This window comes from Triticum aestivum, chromosome 5A (assembly GCF_018294505.1).
Source record: "Triticum aestivum cultivar Chinese Spring chromosome 5A, IWGSC CS RefSeq v2.1, whole genome shotgun sequence".
NCBI lineage: Eukaryota > Viridiplantae > Streptophyta > Magnoliopsida > Poales > Poaceae > Triticum > Triticum aestivum.
The window spans coordinates 197,013,056-197,037,474 of NC_057806.1; the positions used below are offsets into that span (position 1 = coordinate 197,013,056).

General features: G+C 47.0%; 1 protein-coding gene across 1 annotated transcript; it reads right to left on the reverse strand.

Moving 5' to 3' along the window:
- Positions 1-7,518: 7,518 nt before the first annotated feature.
- On the reverse strand, positions 7,519-23,966 carry LOC123102777 (deaminated glutathione amidase, chloroplastic/cytosolic). Its single transcript, XM_044524203.1, has 9 exons — positions 23,703-23,966; positions 23,133-23,269; positions 22,620-22,748; positions 22,096-22,154; positions 9,283-9,395; positions 8,949-9,041; positions 8,468-8,570; positions 8,060-8,142; positions 7,519-7,968 (listed from the first exon to the last, which is right to left on the reverse strand). Exons 1-9 carry the CDS (start codon positions 23,877-23,879, stop codon positions 7,927-7,929), a joined length of 936 nt encoding a protein of 311 aa, XP_044380138.1. The 5' UTR covers positions 23,880-23,966; the 3' UTR covers positions 7,519-7,926.
- Between the last annotated feature and the right edge of the window lie 453 nt (positions 23,967-24,419).

Below are 24,419 nucleotides of genomic sequence, written 5' to 3' on the forward strand. Positions count from 1 at the left end.
TTCTTTGGCTTCTTCCCGGCAGCTTGCTTGCCGGGCGCGGCAACTCCCTTGCCGTCTTTCTTGAAGGCTTTCTTACCCTTGCCCTTCTTGAACTTAGTGGTTTTATTCACCATCAACACTTGATGTTCCCTTTTGAATTCTACCTCTGCTGATTTCAGCATTGCAAATACTTCAGGAATGGTCTTTTCCATCCCCTGCATATTGAAGTTCATCACAAAGCTCTTGTAGCTCGGTGGAAGCGACTGAAGGATTCTGTCAATGACCGCGTCATCCGGGAGATTAACTCCCAGCTGAGTCAAGCGGTTATGTAACCCAGACATTGTGAGTATGTGCTCACTGACAGAACTATTTTCCTCCATCTTACAGCTGAAGAATTTGTCGGAGACTTCATATCTCTCGACCCGGGCATGATCTTGGAAAACCATTTTCAGCTCTTCGAACATCTCATATGCTCCATGTCTCTCAAAACGCTTTTGGAGCCCCGGCTCTAAACTGTAAAGCATGCCGCACTGAATGAGGGAGTAGTCATTGGTACGTGCCTGCCAAGCGTTCATAACGTCTTGTTCTGCAGGGAGAACAGGTGCGTCACCTAGCGGTGCTTGTAGGACATAATCTTTCTTGGCAGGTATGAGGATGATCCTCAGGTTCCGGACCCAGTCCGTGTAGTTGCTGCCATCGTCTTTCAGCTTGGTTTTCTCTAGGAACGCGTTGAAGTTGAGGACTACGTTGGCCATTTGATCTACAAGACATATTGTAAAGATTTTAGACTAAGTTCATGATAATTAGGTTCATCTAATCAAATTATAATGAACTCCCACTTAGATAGACATCCCTCCAGTCATCTAAGTATAACATGATCCGAGTTAACTAGGCCGTGTCCGATCATCACGTGAGACGGACTAGTCAACGTCGGTGAACATCTTCATGTTGATCGTATCTTCTATACGACTCATGCTCGACCTTTCGGTCTTCTGTGTACCGAGGCCATGTCTGTACATGCTAGGCTCGTCAAGTCAACCTAAGTGTTTTGCATGTGTAAATCTGTCTTACACCCATTGTATGTGAACGTTAGAATCTATCACACCCGATCATCACGTGGTGCTTCGAAACAACGAACTGTCGCAACGGTGCACAGTTAGGGGAAACACTTTCTTGAAATTATTATGAAGGATCATCTTACTTACTACCGTCGTTCTAAGCAAACAAGATGCAAAAACATGATAAACATCACATGCAATCAAATAATAATAGTGACATGATATGGCCAATATCACATAGCTCCTTCGATCTCCATCTTGGGGCTCCATGATCATCTTGTCACCGGCATGACACCATGATCTCCATCATCGTGTCTCCATGAAGTTGCTCGCCAACTATTACTTCTACTATGGCTAACGCGTTTAGCAATAAAGTAAAGTAATTTACATGGCGTTTCTCAATGACACGCAGGTCATACAAAAAATATAGACAACTCCTATGGCTCCTGCCGGTTGTCATACTCATCGACATGCAAGTCGTGATTCCTATTACAATAGCATGAACATCTCATACATCACATATAGATCATTCATCATTCATCACAACTTTGGCCATATCATATCACAAAGCACTTGCTGCAAAAACAAGTTAGACGTCCTCTAATTGTTGTTGCAAGTTTTACGTGGCTGAAGTAGGGTTCTAGCAAGAACGTTTTCTTACCTATGTGAAAGCCACAACGTGATTTGTCAACTTCTATTTACCCTTCATAAGGACCCTTTTCATCGAATCCGCTCCAACTAAAGTAGGAGAGACAGACACCCGCCAGCCACCTTATGCAACTTGTGCATGTTAGTCGGTGGAACCGATCTCACGTAAGCGTACGTGTAAGGTTGGTCCGGGCCGCTTCATCCCACAATACCGTTGAAGCAAGATAAGACTAGTAGCGGCAAGAAAGTTGACAACATCAACGCCCACAACAAATTGTGTTCTACTCGTGCAAGAGAACTACGCATAGACCTAGCTCATGATGCCACTGTTGGGGAACGTTGCAGAAAACAAAAAAAAATTCCTACGGTTTCACCAAGATCCATCTAGGAGTTCATCTAGCAACAAGTGATTGGATTGCATCTACATACCTTTGTAAATCACGCGCGGAAGCGTTCAAAGAACGGGGATGAGGAAGTCGTACTCGACGTGATCCGAATCACCGGAGATCCTAGAGCCGAACGGACGGCACCTCCGCGTTCAACACACGTACGGTCAGCGTAACGTCTCCTTCTTCTTGATCCAGCAAGGGGGAAGGAGAGGTTGAGGGAGATGGCTCCAGCAACAACACGACGGCGTGGTGGTGATGGAGCTGTAGTACTCCGGCAGGGCTTCGCTAAGCACTATGGAGGAGGAGGAGGTGTTGGAGAGGGAGAGGGAGGCACCAAAGGCAAAGTTAGGAAGTCCTCCATATCCCCACTATATATAGGAGGGCCAAGGGGGGGCCGGCCCTAGGAGATCTAATCTCCTAGGGGGGTGCGGCCAAGGGGAGGAATCCCTCCTCCCCAAGGCACCTAGGAGGTGCCTTCCCCTCCTAGGACTCTTCCTTTAGGGTTTCCCCCACCCTAGGCGCATGGGCCCTAGGGGGAAGTGGCGCCCCAGCCCACTTTGGGCTGGATCCCTTCCCACTTCAGCCCATGGGGCCCTCCGGGATAGGTGGCCCCACCCGGTGGACCCTCGGGACCCTTCCGGTGGTCCCGGTACAATACCGGTGACCCCGAAACTTGTCCCGATGGCCGAAATAGCACTTCCTATATATAATTCTTTACCTCCGGACCATTCTAGAACTCCTCGTGACGTCCGAGATCTCATCCGGGACTCCGAACAACATTCGGGTTACTGCATATACATATCCCTATAACCCTAGCGTTACCGAACCTTAAGTGTGTAGACCCTACGGGTTCGGGAGACATGTAGACATGACCGAGATCGCTCTCCGGTCAATAACCAACAGCGGGATCTGGATACCCATGTTGGCTCCCACATGCTCCTCGATGATCTCATCGGATGAACCACGATGTCGAGGATTCAAGCAACCCCGTATACAATTCCCTTTGTCAATCGGTATGTTACTTGCCCGAGATCCGATCGTCGGTATCCCAATACCTCGTTCAATCTCGTTACCGGCAAGTCACTTTACTCGTACCGTAATGCATGATCTCGTGACCAGACACTTGGTCACTTTGAGCTCATAATGATGATGCATTGCCGAGTGGGCCCAGTGATACCTCTCCGTCATACGGAGTGACAAATCCCAGTCTTGATCTGTGTCAACCCAACAGACACTTTCGGAGATACCCGTAGTATACCTTTATAGTCACCCAGTTACGTTGTGACGTTTGGTACACCCAAAGCACTCCTACGGTATCCGGGAGTTACACGATCTCATGGTCTAAGGAAAGGATACTTGACATTGGAAAACTCTAGCAAACGAACTATACGATCTTGTGCTATGTTTAGGATTGGGTCTTGTCCATCACATCATTCTCCTAATGATGTGATCTCGTTATCAATGACATCCAATGTCCATAGTCAGGAAACCATGACTATCTGTTGATCAACGAGCTAGTCAACTAGAGGCTTACTAGGGACATGTTGGTGTCTATTATTCACACATGTATTACGATTTCCGGATAACACAATTATAGCATGAATAAAGACAATTATCATGAACAAGGAAATATAATAATAATGCTTTTATTATTGCCTCTAGGGCATATTTCCAACAGGTGCCCCTCCTAGATTGGATATATCTCTCTGTTCTCTTCTGTTTCGGGTTCCTGTTTTTTGGCCCTTCACCGTTTCTTACATTCCCGGAGATCCATAACTCCGATTGCGCTGAAATTTTTACACGATTTTTTTATGAGTTATCTTTCTTGCGCCTGAAGAAGAGCCCCAACCGACTTACGGGGAGCCCACAAGACACCTAGGTGCGCCAGGGGGTGCCTGGCGCGCCCTGATGGGTGGTGGAGGCCGTGGGCGTCCATTTGCGTTGATTTCACCTCCTAAAAATCACATATATTCCAAAATAGTTCTGCGTAAATTTTTATCGTGTTTGGACTTCGTTTGATATGGATATTCTGCGAAACAAAAAACATGCAACAAACCGGAACTGACACTAGGCACTGGATCAATATGTTAGTCCAATAAATCATATAAAAAGTTGCCAAAAATATGTGAAAGTTGTATAATATTGGCATGAAACAATAAAAAATTATAGATACGATGGAGGCGTGTCAGGCATGAACTCCTTGAGTGCATCACTCTTCACAAACCGGAGGTGGATCCGGCGCATGATCTCATATCATCGCACCTAGAGCCGTGTGATAGCTTCTCCACTAAATCCTTGTACCAGGCCATCACGGCCACGCCTGGCCCAAAGCCTCTTGTCCAGATATGGACCATCTGTCTACCACTGAAGATTCAGATCTTCCTGTGGCAGTGGATCCGGGGTCGGGTCCCCTCAGGAGTGGAGGCACTCAAGCGGAATGGCCCAGGCGATGGGATTTGCCCCCTATGTGGGAGGAGGAAGACTCGAACCACATTTTCTTCTCTTGCGTGTCCGCTCAATTCCTGTGGAGCTTTTTTCGCAAACTAGTTGGTGGTCGCTAGTGCCACAACTACTTCCCAACCTCTTCGCTGAAATCCAGGCATCCCCACAAACGATTCGCCACATTAGGTGGCTGACTATTAGGGTCCTTGCCTGGACGCTCTGGATGATCCGGAATAAACTTGTGATCCAGTGTGTGCCTCTTCGACGTGCTACTGACGCGGTGTTCAAATTGTGTGGCTATTTGCAACTTTGACGGCCGCTTAGCCACCCTAAAGATCGAGACGCCATCAACATCATCATAACAGATCTTCGCACGATGGCTCTCCATGTGTTATCGTCTTTGTTTTTTGTCTTGTTTCAGAGCTTGTTGAGATGTGCCCTCAGCAAAACCCTCTTCGTACTATGTGTTGTGCTACCATTGTGTGTGTGAGAGAGGTGTGAACTCCTGTTGGATTGTTTGGCTCTGGTGGTTTGCTTTATATATAAAGCGAAGCGAATGCCTTTTTCGGTAATAAAGTTTATTATTCTCTTGTATGAATTTGCACTATGACTTTGTATCATTGAGTTCATTACTCAATATTTATTTAGTTGTTTACGTAAATTTCCAATTCAGTAAGTGAGATGTACTTTTGCAATGTGATCCTTGTATGATATTATTTGAATTGTGATCCAAATGTCTAGAAAAGAGTGAAGGTCATGCCCAAATTTCTAACATGGTCTAATTCTTTTAGGTCTGAAAAGTATGTTTCCAATTTCCCCCAAATAGGGATGCATGAACGCAATGCACATTTGGAAAAAAAATCACGCTCTCTCCTAAACTACTGGTTGTTGCACTCGCGCACCATAGTCTCCGTCAACGATGTCATCCTTGTCATGGGCGCCCCTAGCCCGCCGTTCGTGCCACGCACTCGGTACAACTCCTCCTTCAACGAGGAGCATGATGCCAACACCCTTCATTAGAGGAGGGCGCCAACACCCTTGAACCCCCCTCATCACTTTACCTGTCAAGCCCGAGCCTGATGACTCAATAGGGGTCGTGCTTGAGCTATTTTCCTTTGCATAAGCCTGCCGTAAGCGCTTCGGGCTCGCAACCGACGATGGGAAGGAACACGGGTAGACTACCCTCCTCACTCACAGCTCTGAGGAGGAGGCCACGGTTCAAGGTAGAGCACGCCCGCCGATGCAAGGTTGGTTCTGCCGCTCGTCGACAACCACGACCTTGATGAGATTGAGGAGGAAGACAAAGAGGTCGACGATGAAAAGACAACGTCAGTGTCAAAGTAATTAGCACTAGTAATAGCTAGCAATGTTGAACAGTGACATTCCAATTTGCAAAATAAATATAAATACGATGAATTTTGGCCATGAATATAATTTCAAATTAAGTGATCGTATTTGATTATGTTTATTCATTGTTTGAATGGCTTAAACTGAAACTGCAAATTTGAAGAACATGCAAAAAGAAAAATGGAGCATGCCTTTGGCAATTCTGTATTTGCGCACAAGGCCGGCAGCCTCCAAAAAATTATGGACGAAGCTATGCTAGAATTGCTCTTAGTTATTGTTTTACTGTCTGTTGAATAACTAAGAGATTGCTTACACTTTTAAAAGGGAGATTTATTTGCAAATGATCATGCTATAGCTAATTGAAATATTATCCAGTTAATTATTTGGTGGAATTTCTGAATTAGTTAACTAACACATATTGTTCAACAAAGACGATATTTTGCATGCACGCTTGGTTGATTACTACGGATAGAAAGGCGGATCATGCTTTAGCAAAAATATTTGAGAGAATGCTTTAGCAAATTGAGCACACTAATAAAAACTTAATTCATTAAAATCCGACAGCGTTAATCACCTCAGACAGAATAAGCAAACAAACCCCTCAAAAAAAACCTAAAAAAAGAATAAGCAAACAAACACTACTCTGTAGAAAGCAAATAACAGATCTATGAACACTCCAGCAAATAACATGCGTAACTTTGCCAATTCAGATCAACAGAACACTGCAGCGCAACAACCACATTAAGACTACCTCAAAAGATGATCAACCTCACACCGCAAGCACACAAGCGAGGCGTCCGATTTTTGCTCCTGATGGTACCATGGGAAATTTGGAAGGAGAGGAACAACTGTGTGTTCAGGACGAAGACACCGTAGCGAAGATATCATCCGTGCTGTCCGCACAAACATTGAGCAATGGAGACTAGCTGGAGCAACCTGTTTAGAGCCCCCGTTTGGGGACCCGATCATGAGATGGTGGCCTTGCACCCTTTAGTCTTTCCTGTTCTTCCTTCTCTATGTAACACCACCATTGATCACTTGATCATCATGTTTCCCACTGCTTTCTTCTAAATCAATGAAGCCGGAGGACCCGGATATTTCAAAAAAAAAACATTAAGACTACCTCAGGTAACTTAATATAAGACGTTTCTTGACACCATGACTGTGTTAAAAAAAGTCTTACATTTTGATAGAGGGCTACGACCAAAAAGTTATATACAACTGTACACGCATCACAAAATAAAGTAGTCACTTGTATATGACCACACTGAGAAGTCATCATTCCATTGTCATCGAGGAGTTGGCAATTGTATCATAGATTGTTCGTGTCAACAGCGTCAGGTCTAGCTGAAACATTTTCCCCTTGTAATGGTTCTAATCCCAGTGACTATCTCCAAGATCTTTTTAACCTTTCTGGTTCAACAAGCCCAATGGCCGATTATGATTATCTACCTCTTTTTTCCATATATCTCACAAAAAGAAAAACATTTGTGGAATGTTCATCCCCAAATTGCCCTTTACATCTCTTCCACAGTAAAAGAACTACTCCCTCTATAAAGAGATATAAGAATGTTTAGATCACTATAGAAGTGATCTAAACGCTCTTATATTTCTTTACGGAGGGAGTAGCATATAAGAATAAAGTGACAAACTCATGAAAGTACCGCTACCATGCATTTGTACATGTCAACATACACACAAACATCAAATTCGCTGGATTTGGTTGAGCTTTTGGCTTAAAAGACCCTAAGGCCCAATCAAACACAACCTAAGCTGTTCCTAAGCTTTGGGTTTGGAACGGCTTCTGGTTTATCTGGACCATAAGCTGAGGTAGAAGCCATCTCAAACCAAGTCATAAGGTGCTCTGAGCCATGTTTGGATATGCCCTATTTACTAGATATGCTACTACAGTTGTAGCTTATTTAGTTCTATGACATGTCTCACTGGAAATCCCAATCGAACTGGACCATCTTGTGAACAAAATGGCAGTTATTATACACAAAAGAAGAATCTCCGGAATGTGAGAATAAGAGCGGCGAAGCGTGCAAGACCACCTTCAACTATTATAGTGATGAGGACTTCCAGATGCTCTCAAACTTGCGGTGCTGCAAACATAGGATAATTAAGCCATTACAGAAATGCAGCTTCTGGAGTACTTGGACCGGAGCAAACAGATGGTACATGAGACATCATTACCACAGAGATTGGCATTTTGGTTCGCACAGCCTCAACTTTTGACAAGTCGATATCTGCTACTGCAAATCCAGTGGACAGTCGATCTGTAGCAAAAATTCAGATCATTTATCTAACAATAAAAAAGGGTACTAGTGGTAATACCTTGTAAAAGTAGTCCATAGAATATTATTTTTTAAAAAATGAACAAAAATGAACACAAAATTATCAGCATTACAAAATTGACGACTATTTTCCAGCACAACCATATGAAAGAAGCAAATACTGACAAGTAGCTCAAGAGAAAGTCACTATTGATGGTTCTTAACAGTTAAGATACAAAACATGAAAAGAACCCAATATAATCTTCCAAGTCACAAGAATCATAACTTAGTATGTAACAGCTAAGTATAACAAAGTGAAAAGCCGTACCTGGAAGTCGAGCTATAACTGTTCCCCATGGGTCAATAATTATAGAATCGCCATAGCTTTCTCTTTTCTCATTGTGTTTTCCAGCTTGAGCCGCAGCAATAACCTAAGAAATATTGGAAAAGTGTTTTTAAGCTGCCTAACTTCGAAAGTCAACCAAACAATTTTCATATTTAACTGAATTCCACATAAAGCAAAAGCTTTTGAAATATAAGCATAGCTCACTTGTTCTGAATCTGCAATCAGAGGCATATATATGGTGGATTAACAAGTAGCTCATGTACCAACTATTCACCTCCACTGATGTGATGAGGTTTGCACATGTGTTTCATGTGTAAAATTACAAATACAGTAGGTATCTGTACTAATAGTCTAGCATTCTTCTACATTATCGAATCCCATGTTGCCAAGTGTCAACTATACGAAACAACTAAACCTACATGCAAAAGTCAATAGGCAGCGAGAAGTGTTTAGATTTACGTACATAACATTGTGTCTCAATTGCACGAGCACGAAGGAGAATTTCCCAGTGTGCTTCCCCAGTTACCTTTGTGAATGCAGATGGTACGAGCAAGACCTAAAAAAAAGATGAAATGTTAAGAAAAGACTCGAAAACTAAGAAATTTCCTGAACAATCTAAAGGGTATGAATGTATGATCAATAACAACTTAATACAAGGGTATCTTAAATACACCCTCTGTTCCTAAATGTAAGACGTTTTGGCAGATCAGCTTAAACTGCCAAAACATCTTATATATTTAAAAACAGCGGTAGTATTATATATATACTGAGTATAGTACAGTGGCATACACAATCACCTGAGCTTGATGCTTAAAACGCAAACATTGGTAAAGCTCTGGAAATCTCAAATCATAGCAAACAGTAAGGCCCAATCGTCCAAAAGGGCTATCCACCGCTACGACGGTATCACCTGATAAGTGAGTAAACATACAATGAGAAATCACATATAAATCTGTGAACTAGAACTCAATCAAAGAATCTGCAGGTACTGTTATAACACTGTTGAATCCCTTCCACAGTCAGGTCAATCCGTATTCGGCTGCCAGTGTGTTTTCAAAGAAAAACATCTTGGTGGGTTGCACGTACAAAAAATTGCAAATTTTCCTTGCACAGTTTCCTAATGATCCAAGAAAATTTGAAGGCTACTGGATATGTTATCTTTCCTACTTATAAAGGTTGGAGTTGGTGGTGAGTTCACATGTGGGACCACCAACCTTCAAAAATAAACGAATGCAACAATAAACGACTGCACCCATACCCACATGTGAGACCAACAATTCTTCACCAATAAACAAATGCACCTCTACCCACATGTCGGACCAACAACCTTTACCAATAATCAAATGCACCCCTACCCACATGGGACCAAAAACCTTCCAAAACATAAATAAATGTACTTTACTCACATATGAGACCTACCACCAATAAACAACTACATTATTACATTACTACTTTTATGCGAGATCAACACTTAAAGAAAGAACACATAACAAATGCAAAAATGCAACTGGAACTCAAAATAATGCCCTTGTTTTTAGTTTCTTCCTAACCAATTTTTCCCGGTTCTAAATGGTTCCATATCATAGAATTATGAGAGTGGACAAATTGTAATTCCAAAGTGACGATAGCCATTGTCCTACCATTGCTTGTGCAGTCAACTTACTAATTGTCTATTCCCACATGTTTCAGCTTTCAACATTCGAAATGTTGTGTCTTGCAATGATCGCTTAAGATTCTCCAATGCCCACCGTATGATTTTTCATAGTATTTCTGTTCTTTTTAATTGTAAACTATGCGCAAAGGCTGCATGACATGATATTTTGATGACTTTCTAAGACAGTGACTGAACTCGTATTTTATAATTTCGTAGCAACACATGGGCGTCGTGCTAGTTTGTATAAGAGTTGGACTTTTTGGAAAGACAATATAAGAAGGTCCCTACCCAGCCTCATATATGTGAATTGTGAGCGGCATCAAAAAAAGACAGAGGAATATGGGGTAGACCACAAACCTTAAATTCCTAACAGTGCTCTCTTGCATCTATGGGGTAAAACAGAGAATGGACGGTTGCATAAGTACAAAGTTATTATCGACAGAATGTCTTCCTAAAACGGCATCCGCTCTCTGATGGACAATTTGTGTCTGCCATATATGCAGAATAGTATTGCTTCTGTTGTTATAATATCTGAAGCTGCAAAAATATGCTTCACAACTACGTATAACTTCGAATGTCAAATGCATACAATTCCAAAGCCGGACTCCAACCCGACTCAATAGCCAAGACTAACGGACTTTGAACTAAGCCAAGTCCACAACCAAGGTCATGTACGATGCAAGGTGTTTTAAAAAATAAACCAGCTTTACCTTAAGCACGGTGCATATTTGTGGGGAGCAAATGTGTAGAAAAATAAACCGGCTTTACCTTGAGAAGCCATACTTATTTCTAGAGAGCATATGCTTAACTACGCAACCCAGCTATAGATATAAGCACTGATGTTTCCACAAAAATTGGATTATCCCCAGCTCTATATATATAAGCACTGATGCTTCCACAAAAATTGGATTATTTAACGAAACACCTCTGTAAGCAGCTTGCATTGTTGTAAATATGGGCCATCTTTTTTCTTATCCTGTATTACATTATTTAAAATATGTACTTTTAGTGATCTAAACACTCTTATATTTCTTTATGGAGGGAGTAATTCATTACAAGTGGGTGAAATACTGCCTTCTCTTAAATACTACTCCCTGTGATCCAAAACAAGTGTCGTGGTTTTAGTTCAAATTTGAACTAAAATCACCTCACTGATTTTGGATCGGAGGGAGTATTTTTTTTTCTTTGAAGAATGAACTCCAAGGGACTGAACCAACAAATCTTGAGATTGACGAAGTGACCATGGACACATCGTACTTAACAGGTACACCATACCGCTAAAAAATGCGATCACCCATGCCGAGTTTAGGACTGTAACCTAGGGGGACAGATTCTTTCACAACGAATCTAGCCACTTGTGAAATCCTTAGTTCGCCTGCGTGTCCGCGCAGTTCCTCTGGAGCTGTTTCCGCGAAATAGTGGGTGGAAGCTGGGATCACAACAGCTTCCCCGCTCTCTTCGCCGAACTCCAGGCGTTACCACCCTTGTCTCGCCACATTAGGTGGTTGACCATCGGTGTGCTAGCCTGGACGATGTGGACTATTAGGAATAAGCTTGTGATTCAGTGTATCCCTCTTCGTCGCGCTACGGACGCTCTGTTCAAATGGTCTGGTTACTTGCAGCTTTGGCGGCCGCTTAGCCGCCCCAGGGAGAGAGACACCATCACCTCCATCATCACCCAGCTTCGTGCGATGACTCTCCGGATGGCTCTGCTGCTTCCCCAACCACCACCGGAGCCGGATTAGCTCTTCTCTACCTCGTCACCGTCACCGCCATGTGTGTGTTGTGCGTGCCTGTTGTGTCTATGTTGGGCTTGTTGTGCTGTGCCCACAGCTGAACCCGTGTAGTGTTTGTGTGCCTGTGTGTTGGACCTTGCCTGCGGTGGGTGTGTTGTTCGGTTGGTACCTTGTTGACTTTGTGCTCGGTGGTTGCTTTATTTATGAAGCGGGGCGAAAGCCTTTTTCAGTAAATGCTCAGTTCGCATTTTTCGGTAAATGCCCCGGGCAGTCCCAAGACGACGAGACGGGCGGGCTGCCTGCCCCGGTCGGCTGCTCCGACCAACCGGCTGCCCGAAGTCAACCGCGACGTCACATCGGACCTGCGTGGACAAGACGTCCACACCCTGGCCACTGTTGATGAATAAGCGGACACTGCACGCCTGTCATGTGTCATCGTCTACAGTGTTGTTAGGCGCCGCAGGCCCTTCCTAGTCCCCTGGGCACCAGCCTATAAGGCGTGCCAGGGAGCCACCCGTCGAGTCATGCTCATGAACACCCCTCCCCGCGCCCTCAATGCTCACGGCTGCTCTGCTCCGTTCCCCTCGCTCCCCATCGTGCACCGCATTCCTCCCATGGCTCCCGGCCTCACTCCCTCTCTCTTTGCCAGCCTCCCGAGCTCCATCGCTGCGCCTGCCGCGTCGAGCCACCTTTCCTCAACCTCCAGCTCCGGCAGCCGCGCATCTTCGTCTCTGCAAGTCATCTGCCGCCACCACACCGGCTCTGGCTGCCTGCAAGCCCGACGTCGTGCCGTTCCGCGTGCAGCGCACCTGCCTGCCTCACCACAGACGCCGTGGTCCCCCATTCCTTCGCAGACCGACACCGAGTACCTCCCGTCGCTGCTCTCTTCCCCGCAAGCCCCTCTCTGCCTTGTCTCCCTGGTCGCTGCTCCCTGCCGCCAGATGCCCTCCGTTCTGGACGCCGTCGTGCTCGACCCCCGCTCGACAGCCAGATAGCACTTCCCCGAGCTGTCACCGTCCTCGTGCCAAGCCACCGGACCTCCCCTGCCCCGACGCCCAAGGAGGGGCACGAGGCAGTGCCTCCTCGCGTCGGGGACCTGGCCAGCCGCCCCGTCTCGGCACCGCACTTAACGCCCCTTTCCTTCGTCAGTCCGTCGCCGGGCCTGGACGCCCTCGACCCGACGCCCGCCCCCCACGGCGCTTCTTGTGTTGGCCCCCTCCTCAACCACCAACGCCGACTGCGTCGCCTGGGTCTCCGCCGCGCTCGGCCCGCTCGAGCGGGCTCACCCTCGCGTCGCCGCTTCGCTCGCTCGTTGCGCTCGACCTCACCGTCGTGCTCCTCCTGTTGCCTAATGACTCCACCGCCTCTTCCCGCTTCGGGAGCCCCGTGTCCTTCGCCGCCGTCCCGCTGCGGCCGCACCGCCCCGTCCCCAACCCCGACAACACCCAGTGGGTGCGGAGGAGCTGGGCTGCACCTTAGCTCCCGAGCCCCCCCCCCCCCCCCCCGCCGCGCTTCCTCGTCATCTCGCCGACCGTGCCTGCTCCATCCCCGATGTCCGTGCGCCTCGTCTCGCCGACCGCGCCGCCCCGTCCCCGGCGTCCGTGCACCCCGGCTCGGGCCACGCCCGCACGCTCGCGGGCTCCGCCCCGCTCCGGACGTCTCTACCCCACTCTTGCTGGCTCCGCGCCTGCACCACCGCGGCCGCGGCCCGCCCGCTGGCTCGGCGCTCCAACCGGCTTCGCGCCCACACCGGCCACATCCCGACTGTCAGCTCGCCGCTCCAGCTAGCTCCGCGCCCGCATCGCCTCGCACCGCACCCACGCAGCTGGCTCCCTGCCGCCTGCTTCGGCTGGCTGGCCGAGGAAAAGAAGAGAAGAAAAAGAAAAGAGGACGGCCGTTTGGGCCAGCCGGCCCTTTCAATTGTCTGACCAGCCGGGGCCAGGCCGGCTGAGGGCCAGTTCGGCTAGGCTAGCCTGCCCACTCAGCTTCCTGGACGGTTCGGGCCAGACCGGCTGGGCCACCCCCGGACCGCCCGGAGGCTCGGGCCGTCTGCCGGAAGACGCCTCCGCCCGTCTGTGTGAAAAGCAATGCGAGCACCCGTCCGCATATCTTTGCACCGCACACAAATGGGGGCCATCTCCGCATTTTTCGAGCTGCTTTGTTGTTTGGCACGGGCCAGCTAGTCTCGGCCCAGGGCTGGCCGCAATGTGAGCACCCGTCCGCATATCTTTGCACCGCACACAAATGGGGGCCATCTCCGCATTTTTCGAGCTGCTTTGTTGTTTGGCACAGGCCAGCTAGTCTCGGCCCGGGGCTGGCCGGTTGGCCCTATACGTTCTTCCCCGCAGACATCTTAGTAGCGTGTACGGTACCGAAGGCCAACTCTTAATCCAAAAATGTTTCATGGAACTATTGAAGAAAAGATACCATATCTAGGCACTAAAAATGAAAAGGTACCAATGTGATGGACAAGACCCATCCGTTAGCTTAGCATATTGATAGTTCAGTTTTATTACTATTGCTTTCTTCATGTCAAATACATATTCCTTTGACTATGAGATTATGCAACTCCAGGATACCGGAGGAATACCTTGTGTGCTATCAAACGTCACAACGTAATTGTGTGATTATGAAGATGCTCTACAGGTATCTCTGAAGGTGTTTGTTGGGTTGGCATAGATCGAGATTAGGATTTGTCACTCCGAGTATCAGAGAGGCATCTCTGGGCACTCTCGGTAATACACATCATGATAAGCCTTGCAAGCAATGTGAATAATGAGTTAGTTACGGGATGATGTATTACGGAACGAGTAAAAGAGACTTGCCGGTAACGAGATTGAACTAGGTATGAAGATAGCAACGATCGAATCTCGGACAAGTAACATACCGATGACAAAGGGAATAACGTATGTCGTCATTACGGTACGACCGATAAAGATCTTCGTAGAATATGTAGGAACCAATATGAGCATTCAGGTTCCGTTGTTGGTTATTGACCAGAGAGGTGTCTTGGTCATGTCTACATAGTTCTCGAACCCGTGGGGTCTGCACGCTTAACGTTCGATGACGATTTTGTATTATATGAGTTATGTGATTTGGTGACTGAATGTTGTTCGGAGTCCCGGATGAGATCACGGACATAACGAGGAGTCTCAAAATGGTCAAGAGGTAAAGATTCATATATAGGACGATAGTATTCGAACACCGGAAATGTTCCGGGGATACCGGGTACGTATCGGGTCACCGGAAGGAGTTCCGAGCATCCCTCGGCAAACTATATGGGCCTAATGGGCCAAGAGAGGGACAGACCAGCCCCTAAGGGGCTGGTGCGCCCCCCTATAGGCCGAAATAGGAGGAAAAGGAAAGGAGGGAAGGGAGAAGGAAAGGGGAGGATTCGGCCTCCCCCCTCTCTTTCCTTCCCCCTCCGATGCATATGGAAGGGGGGAGGCCGACTTGGAGGAGGCGGCCAAGTAGGATCCCTCCTACTTGGGGCGCCCCTTGCTGCTCCCCTCCCTCTCCCGCCTATATATATATGTGGGGGGGGGGGCACCTCTAGAAGACACAACATTGATTCCTAGCCGTGTGCGGCGCCCCCCTCCATAGTTTACGCCTCCGGTCATATTGTCGTAGTGCTTAGGCGAAGCCCTACGCAGATCACTTCACCATCACCGTCACCACGCCGTCGTGCTGATGGAACTCTCCCTCGACACTTTGCTGGATCAAGAGTTTGAGGGACGTCATCGAGCTGAACTTGTGCATTACTCAGAGGTGCCGTACGTTCGGTGCTTGATCGGTCGGAACGAGAAGAAGATCGACTACATCAACCGTGTTGTGAAACGCTTCCGCTTTCGGTCTACAAGGGTACGTGGACGCACTCTCCCCCTCTCGTTGTTATGCATCTCCTAGATAGATCTTGCGTGAGCGTAGGGAATTTTTTGAAATTGCATGCTACGTTTCCCAACATAAGCATCTTCACCACCGTTGGCCGAAGCATCGCCGCCACCACCTCCTCCACCTCCAAACCCAAGACCACCACCTCCACCTCCAAACCCAACACCCCCACCACCATTGCCGAATGCAAACCCTCCTCCAAAACCTCCAAACCCACCACCATCGCCACCTCCAAACCCACCATTGCCGAAAGCAAAACCACCACGACCGGCCATAAGATTTTGAAGCTCCACCCTCCTTCGGCACATGATCTCCATCCTTTTCATCTCCCAAAATTCTCTTGTCATCACATCCATGCCCTCCGGATTCATCATCATGAACCGGTCCTCCTCGGCGGTCTTCTCATCTCTCCTTTGCTCCTCTAGAGCAATCTTGTGCTCCTCAAAGACAGACCTCCTTGCCCACTTCTCTTTGTGCTTGTCTTTCTTCTCAGTCAATTCAACCTTTGTTGCCAAATGCTTGGCCAACAAAGTTTCTTTGATCTTCACCATATCACCAATTTGATCCCTCAAAGAAACCACCTCGGCCGACCTCTTCACCCTCTCCTTCTCCTTCCTATTTCCATCCGGTTTCCTTTGTTTCTTCCTCCCTTTGGTGCACCATCACTATCTTCATCATTCTCCAAGTTAACAAGTGAGCCTTTCTTTGGAGGAGCTTCCTTGTCCCTCAACTTCCACTTCTCACTATCCTTGAGCAAGAGCCAACAATGTCCAAGTGTGAATGACCTACCCTTGAAACCCCAGGCTTTGCTTGAACAATTCGTTGGCAATGCGATCCTACAAGTCATTGGAAAAGATGCAACGGTGAGATCAATTAGTCATCAACATAATCATGAATTATGAGATAGAAAGAAAACTACTCACGTAGTCGTGATAGTGGATCCACTAGGAGGGGCATTTCTCACTTGGGTCAAGCAACCACTCCAACGACTACATGTTTTCTTGATAGTTATCCATCGGCCTTGAAGTGATTTCAAGGAACGGCCCGAAGGAACCGGCACAATCTTGTGATATTTTACTTCAATACGTTGCCAATACTTCTTGCCATTTTGATTTTTGTCGGTCACCGCATCGAGAGACACACTCTCCCATGCTCGAATCAAGCAAGCGTCCTCCACCTCGGTGTAGTTCCGGGTCCTTCTCGCGAAATTGGCTTGGCTAGCATCAAACTCCTCATCAAGCTCTTCCACTTCGTCATCACCGTCAACCCTCTCCTCCCATCTCTGGATAGGGCTCGGCTTGCGGTTGCATTCCCGGTTCAAAATCATCAAGTGGCGCACTCAAGTCCACCATGTTCTCCTCTAACAATTCGCTATATGTTGGATCAACATGGTACAAAACTGTACCACCCACCAGTGTTGCCTCTGTCTCCCTCTCCAATCAGCAGCAGCAAAAAAACTTCAGCAGCGGCACAACACCCAGCAGCAGCAGCTCATCACCCACAGCGCCACTGCACCCAGCAGCTTCCTCTGCCAAGCACCGAGAGCTCAGCAGTCAGCCACAGCTCAGCACTGTGTCGTCTTCATCTTGTCCCAGAACGAGGCTGAGACACACCCGAGCCGCGCCTCCCCTTGCGCAGCAACAGTAGCTCGTCCCCTTCTCCAGCACGACCTCTTCTTCCACCTCTTTCCTGTCCAACCTCAAGAGCCAGCAACCAGGGGAAGAACTAGCAAGCAGCAGAACAGAAGGACCAGCAAGGAGCCAGAGGAATCTGGACATGTACCAGCCCCGCTGTCGCCGTTCACGTCCCGTCGACGTCTGCGCTGCCTTGCTACACCACAAACTCGCACGCAGCCCCACTTCCTCGCATGCTGCTTGCCCAGATTCGACGTCTCACTGCCGGATCCTGCTGCCTCAGCGGCCGTCGCCACCATCATCTCCTCACGCCCCGTCCTCTGATACAATGTAGGGATGTGGTGACTAAGGCCAACTCCAACGCAGGGACGCAAAACGGATGCGCATTTTGTCCGTTTGGGTCGCCACTTTGGCCGCTGTCCGGCCTTGTCCGCGCCATTCTTCCCAGTGCACCCAACCGGCCAACCCATTTGGTCCGGCTCGGCCATTTTGTTACCAATTTTTCTCAAATTAGACATTCTATACATATAAATCAAAAGAACAAATAAAAATGAAACTAGTAGAACCAGGGGTCCTACCGGACCTGCTCCGGAGGTTGTAGGGGAAGGATGGAGTGGGACGGGGCGATGGACGGGCGCGCCGGCGGCTGGGCGCCGTCGCGTCGGAGGGAGAAGGCGGCGGCGGCTAGGGTTAGAGGCGGCTAGGGTTCCGGCTCCTCTGGGAGCCGGGCAATAGGGATAATGATATTCTTATTGCTTAATTCCAAAAAGAGTCTTACAGCCTATATTTATAACCTAGATAACTTGCATAAGAATTAACCTAAGATAACTTGCATAAGAATTAACCTAAGATAACTTGTGGGCTAAGATTGCCCGGTGGGCCTAGCTAAACCGGCGATAACAGAAACATTGCTCACAATTAAACAAATAAGTCAAATAGTTTTTATTACAACACAATAAATAAAAATCGCATAGTTTACAACCAAATGAATTTGAAACTGTAACAATACATTGAAAGAAAAATAGCAGATACATCTATTGGTTGCCTATGTGAGTCCACATATGCTCAACCAAATCATTTTGAAGTTGAATATGAGTTATCTAATCACGTATTTCTTGGTGAAATTGGGTGAACTGTGCATATGTTGCCGCTCCATACACAGGCTCAACGTTCTCACCCTGGAAATCAAACCCTTGGTCAAAGAGGCTGTCATCACGTTCATCCTCTACGATCATGTTGTGCATGATCACACAACATGATGTAGGGTGGAACCCTGATGGTCGATCTTTTCACACTTGGAGATGGGGAAGAGAGTAAATCAAAGAGAAACACAAGATGAACACTCAAATAGACAAGATCCAATCACACATGTGCTAAATCCACATATACATAGAGGAAATACAAGGATCCAAAGTCAACACAAGAGGATACAAAGGTGACTAGTTCATCCCAATCCTTGGAGGAGAGGTCTTGAATTCTAGAAGGATCTTCCCATGAAGGGGTCTTGAATCCACTTGGGGGATCTTCTCACATGGAGGTCTTGAACTCCATGGGAGTGGTAAGTGGATGAGAAAAGCTCTATCTCAAATGAGCTCTAACCTTTGCTAACCCTAAAACGTAGGTAGTAGACAAATATATATAGTCTAGGGGAGTGAAGGGGTACATGGGCCTCGGCCCGAGTCGCTGTGCACAGACAGGCATCGGACATCCGGTAGTTACCGGTCGTCCGGTGGCTCGCGAGCTCCGGACATCCGGTGATTTAGTGATTTGGTTCTGGACAGGTGTCGCCGGATTTCCGGTGAATGTCGGACATCCGGTGTCTCGGGCATCTGGAAGACTTCGGTCTTCTAGCATTTTGGTTCTAGATAGGTGGCACCGGACTTTCGGAGGGCGTCAGTCGTCCGGCCGACGAAAGGTGTCGGGCATCCGGTACTCGCCGGTCGTCCGGCCGATGTAACATTCGTCGGCTGGGCCTTCTGGCTGGCTGATTTTCAGGGCGCCGGACGTCCGGTAAGGGCCGGTCGTTCGGTGGCTATAGTTCTTCTGCAGCTCTTCCTCTTGCTTCTTGCGCTTGGTGTCCTCGCCATCTTGTCCATTGGTCATAGCAGACTCGTGGCCTTCCTCCGAGTACCTGATCACACACAAGATCTCTGCTTGAGGTAGTAGCCATGTCTCACATGTGGAATGTGTTAGTTGGGAGAGGAGCGAGTTCACCTCGGTTTCGATAGCCCTTGCACGAGCTCTAGTCATGGGTCCACGTGGTGTCTTGGGAGACGAAGGTACATCCATGGGGATGACCGTAGGATGCTCCGCATCACAACATGTCATCACCTCCCACATCTTCTGAGTGCTCCATGTTCTACCCTGTCGAACAATAGTCCATCGAGATTGGAGCACAGCAAAAGCACGCTTCACATCCTTCCCAACACTCTTGTTATTGGGCAAACCTAGCCCTCTTCTCACCTACGGGCTCCAAGGTTATCTTCACAATAGTTGCCCACTGAGGATAGATACCATCAGCTAGGTAGTATCCCTTGTTATATTGTTGGCCATTGACCTCAAAGTTGACATCTGGGGATTGGCCTTCAGAAAGCCTAGCAAACACCGAAGTGTGCTGAAGCACGTTGAAGTCATTGTGAGAACCTGCCATGCCAAAAAGAAGAGTGCCAAATCCAGAGATCTTGTGATAGCACAGCTTCAAGTATGACCGTGCAAGCCTTAAAATGTCTCTTATATTGCCCCTGCCAAGCAAATGGACAGTTCTTCCACGCCCAGTGCATACTATCTATGCTTCCAAGCATCCCCAGAAAGCCTCTCGATTCATTGATTGCTAACAACCGAGTTGTATCCGTAGCATTTGGTTCTCTAAGTACTCCTTGCCAAACAATGCAACCACAGCTTTGCAGAACCTGTAAAATGCCATCACCGCGAATGCCGTATGCAAGCATCCGAACAGCTGCAGTACATTTTTGATAAGAGAAGCCAACCTTCCCAAGGGCATCAGGCTTGCATTGCAAGTAATCATTGATTGCTAACAACCGAGTTGTATCCGTATCATTTGGTTCTCTAAGTACTCCTTGCCAAACACTACAACCACAGCTTTGCAGAACCTGTAAAATGCCATCACCGTGAATGTCGTATGCAAGCATCCGAACAGCTGCAGTACATTTTTGATAAGAGAAGCCAACCTTCCCAAGGGCATCAGGCTTGCATTGCAAGTAATCATCATACTCAATCCCCCCCCCCCAAGACGGTTGAACACATGTCTCACCATTCGGAAGCGTTGCGGGAAAAGCTTGGCATTGAAAAGTGGGCTTGTGAGCTCGAAATAATCGTCGTAGAGTAGGCAATGGCTGCTTTCTCTATTACGATTCAAGCCCGGAGCGTGGCCTCGGATGGATCCCCTAAACATTGGCCGCTAGCTCGAGATGTGCTCGTTGACGACCATAAAAGCAACCACGAATTCCACATCGCCGGTCGATGTACATAGGATGTTGAAAAAAAACTCATCCGAGCTATCCATCGTTGCCCCTTCGAAGTTGTGGTGAATCCGTACCTTGTGGTGTGGAGGAGGCTCGGCCGAGCAAAAGGACGAACACCTTGCGGGCGCCGATTGCCTCGGGCGTGGAAGAGGGGCGCCCAGCGAACGGACCCGCCCTTGCCTCATCGCAACAAGCATGTGGAAGCCCGCATCCTTCGGCAGTGTCTATGGAGGTAGAGGTGTTATCGGCGACCTGGGCCTCGACGTGCCTCATAGTCCTCCAATGGCGGCGAGTAGTGGCAACAACACCGACAAAGAGTGGGCGGCGGTGGCGGTGGGGTCGTCGATGGATGCGACCGCAACGGCTGGGGAGGTGGCGAAGCGGCCGGAATTGGGTGCCGGCGGCGAGGGTGACGAGGTCGGGGTGTTGCAGTGGAGGGCGAGGTGAACAATGGTCGTTGTGCCACAGACAAGCGGGCTAGGGGAGGACATGGGGAGGGCGTTGAGAGCGTCTGCGGCGTGTCCGCGCGTACGCAAACCCGGCCCGAATTTGGGCTAGAAATGGGTCGTGGCGGACAAGGACCCAAACGGACGTGAACAGACCTAATGCGTCCCAGCGTCGCAGTTGGCCTAACCTCTTGATAGCTCTGGCGGCGCTAACTGCCAGACATCGACGACCTCCTCCTCTTCTAGGCCGGGTACATGGGCTTGGACCTTATGGGCCAGCCTGGATATGGGCTCACATACAACAGATTTCAAGATTTTCTAACATTTAGCTTTACCGCACAGAGAACACTAAAATATCCGGTAATCCATAATGAATGTCTTGCAAGATCTTCTAAGACAATAAGTATATTGCAAATGGCAAACCAGATACACCATAAACAATTCTGTTCAAATTTAGGTATCTAGAATAAATGGGACACAGAGTATTACTGCAATTGAATATCATATTATACTTATAGCATGATCTCTATCATTGAAAGTTGTTTAACTAGACGACAACATGACGTTAGGAAAAGTGACAACGAGTTAGAAATTAAAAATAATTTCAATATGAGAGTAAACTTATAAGAGAAACCTATGCACCACAGATATACAAGATTTTAAAACAAATCCGATGGATAGAATGTTCATTTAAGACCAACTCTAGCAAATATACATATATTGCACAGAATAGACAAAACTTGGAAAACGGGAGTAATAAATAGCACCTGCTGTCGTGAAACGGCTTTCCTTATACACCATGTTGCCAGGTACATCCACATCAAACCTTCAGCATAACAATGCCAAGGTTAACTACCGAACTACAGTATTGCAAATGCACCACAACAAGAAGGGAAAAGTAAAAAGGAAGAAAGAAGCAACAGTCATTTGCCAAAAGTTCATTATTTAGACACAAGTCCAGAAATATGATTGTGCAGCTCTGTGATATGACGTGACAAATGTAGTTGTGATCAACATTTCTCTTATTTGGAAGTGACAATATATGCAGCTTATAGCCCTTCAATTCATAGCATTATTTGCCCTTACCATGTAAATTGAAGACCTACTGTTCAACATTCTATTACTGGAAGCCCCAACAACATACTTGACTCACTGCAGAATGAAGCTATGATAACGACTGATAAAATATAGACAGCTAAAATAAAGTACTCGCAAATATTACTGAACGCAAGTTTCTCACAAATATTACTGAAAGCAAGTTTCTCCCAAGAGCTGTGAAAGAAGCACTTACAAATGAATTTTCCGGTATGAGCTCCTAACTTTTCCAGATTCATCGATTAATACATGAGTGTTGTACTGGTGTGAATCATCTGGGCCCCTTTCTTGAAACCCTCCAAGAGACAACCAAATACTTGACTCACTGCATAATGAAGCTTTGATAAGGACTCGACATGCTGATTCACTCCATTTAAAAACCTCAAAATCGCAAGGATTTTTTGTGCCAGCAGATAGTTAATGAAGGAGCATTACATACACTTGCGTACGTATCTATATAAGCTAAAAGATATTTGTAAGCTAACAGATGTACGAAATAAAAAACCACATAAAAGTTAGAAAGAATCATCTGTAAGATAGTGCGAAACAATTATTCCTAAATCTAAGAGCTGATAGCGTATCAAATCAAAAGGCTTACTCACTACAAAGTACAAGTGAGAAAGCTCTGCTTTGAAATGGAAAAATAAATTGAGAAAGATATTCTTACTAACTTTGCAAGTGAGCAATTGAGAAAGATGTTCTTACTAACTTTGCAAGTGAGCAATATCTCTGCATTATTGGGCCATCTAATGGTTCGGCTAGCTTAACAGACTCGCCATCCTTGGATCCTATGAAGGAGAAGACCTCAGGGAAGCAAAGAAATTTGACTCCGGCCGCAGCAGCTTCCTAAGAAAAGATTATCTCATGTTAGTCTATATGCATTTATCTATCAATAAAGTAGGAAAACAAAAAAGAACAGCATTAAGTACTGTAGAAAGAATAAAACCAATGAGGACTGCGAATCTGCGATAGGTGCAGCACACACATAACATAGAACTCAGTTTCTAAAGGTTTGCTTATAATTCATCTATTCGTGCATTCCAGATCCCAGAAGAGCATATCAAATGCAGAATTCCTCCTCTTACTAGCTTTGTCCGAGACGAAATGCTACAATTTCTTCATTTCAATAGCCAAAACACATTGTCTCATAACTACACACTTGCATATCTCCTTCTCGCTGCAACTAAATGTTTCTTCCAGTTCCAAATCGCAGCAGGCGACCAACTCCATGCTCCCGGCGGTGCAGGGTTAGATCTTAGGGGAAGGGAGGAAGGCTTGCCTTGGTGAGGCGGGAGCAGGTGGCGTAGTTGGCGTCGAGGTCCCCCACGGAGGTCATCTGCACCACACCCACCCTCGTCTGCGACGCAGCGGAGACGGAGGAGAACGACATGGCGCGGCGGAGGACGGCGGCGCAGGCGGCGATTGGGGGCGACACCGCGAAGGAGGCCAAGGCCATGACAAGTAGGGGAAGTCGATGCCCAGCCGCCTGGATCACCTGCTCGGGGCCACGAGCCGACAGCCGAGGAAGAGGTCCCACCTGGTCTCATCGCGACCGTTGGATCTTAGAGCATCTCTGCACATCCGGCAAACCGCTCTGCTATAAATTTCGTTTACAGTATGCCTTAAACGACACCGGAGTTCTAAGAGCATGTCTAAGTAGAACCCTCAAACTCTCAAACCCTTAAAGCAGTTTTAAGGGTTGAGAAGTATCAGTTTTTGATATTTTTAAAGATTGAAAGGCAGGGATTTAAGGGTTGGGTTTGAGGGTTCTAGTCTTTGCCTCAACCCCAACCTTTAAATCTATCATTTCACATATCACATATTTCATCACATTTCATCATATGACATATCACAAATTCTATCACATTTGACATAAAACAATAATCATTGTAGTTATTATTACACCACCAAATAAAACAATAATCATTCAAATTATTACAACAATGTTTGAGCAAATTACAATAATTGTTTGAATCAAATAGGACATAGAAAAGTA

Excerpts from the sequence above, each read along its gene's own strand:
- LOC123102777 (XM_044524203.1), bottom strand. The coding sequence starts at position 23,879 with ATGGCCTTGGCCTCCTTCGCGGTGTCGCCCCCAATCGCCGCCTGCGCC. Across the intron at positions 9,396-22,095 it reads AAGCCGTTTCACGACAGCAG|GTGATACCGTCGTAGCGGTG; the intron begins GTGCTATTTATT and ends CTCACTTATCAG. Across the intron at positions 7,969-8,059 it reads CCAAAATGCCAATCTCTGTG|CACCGCAAGTTTGAGAGCAT; the intron begins GTAATGATGTCT and ends CTATGTTTGCAG.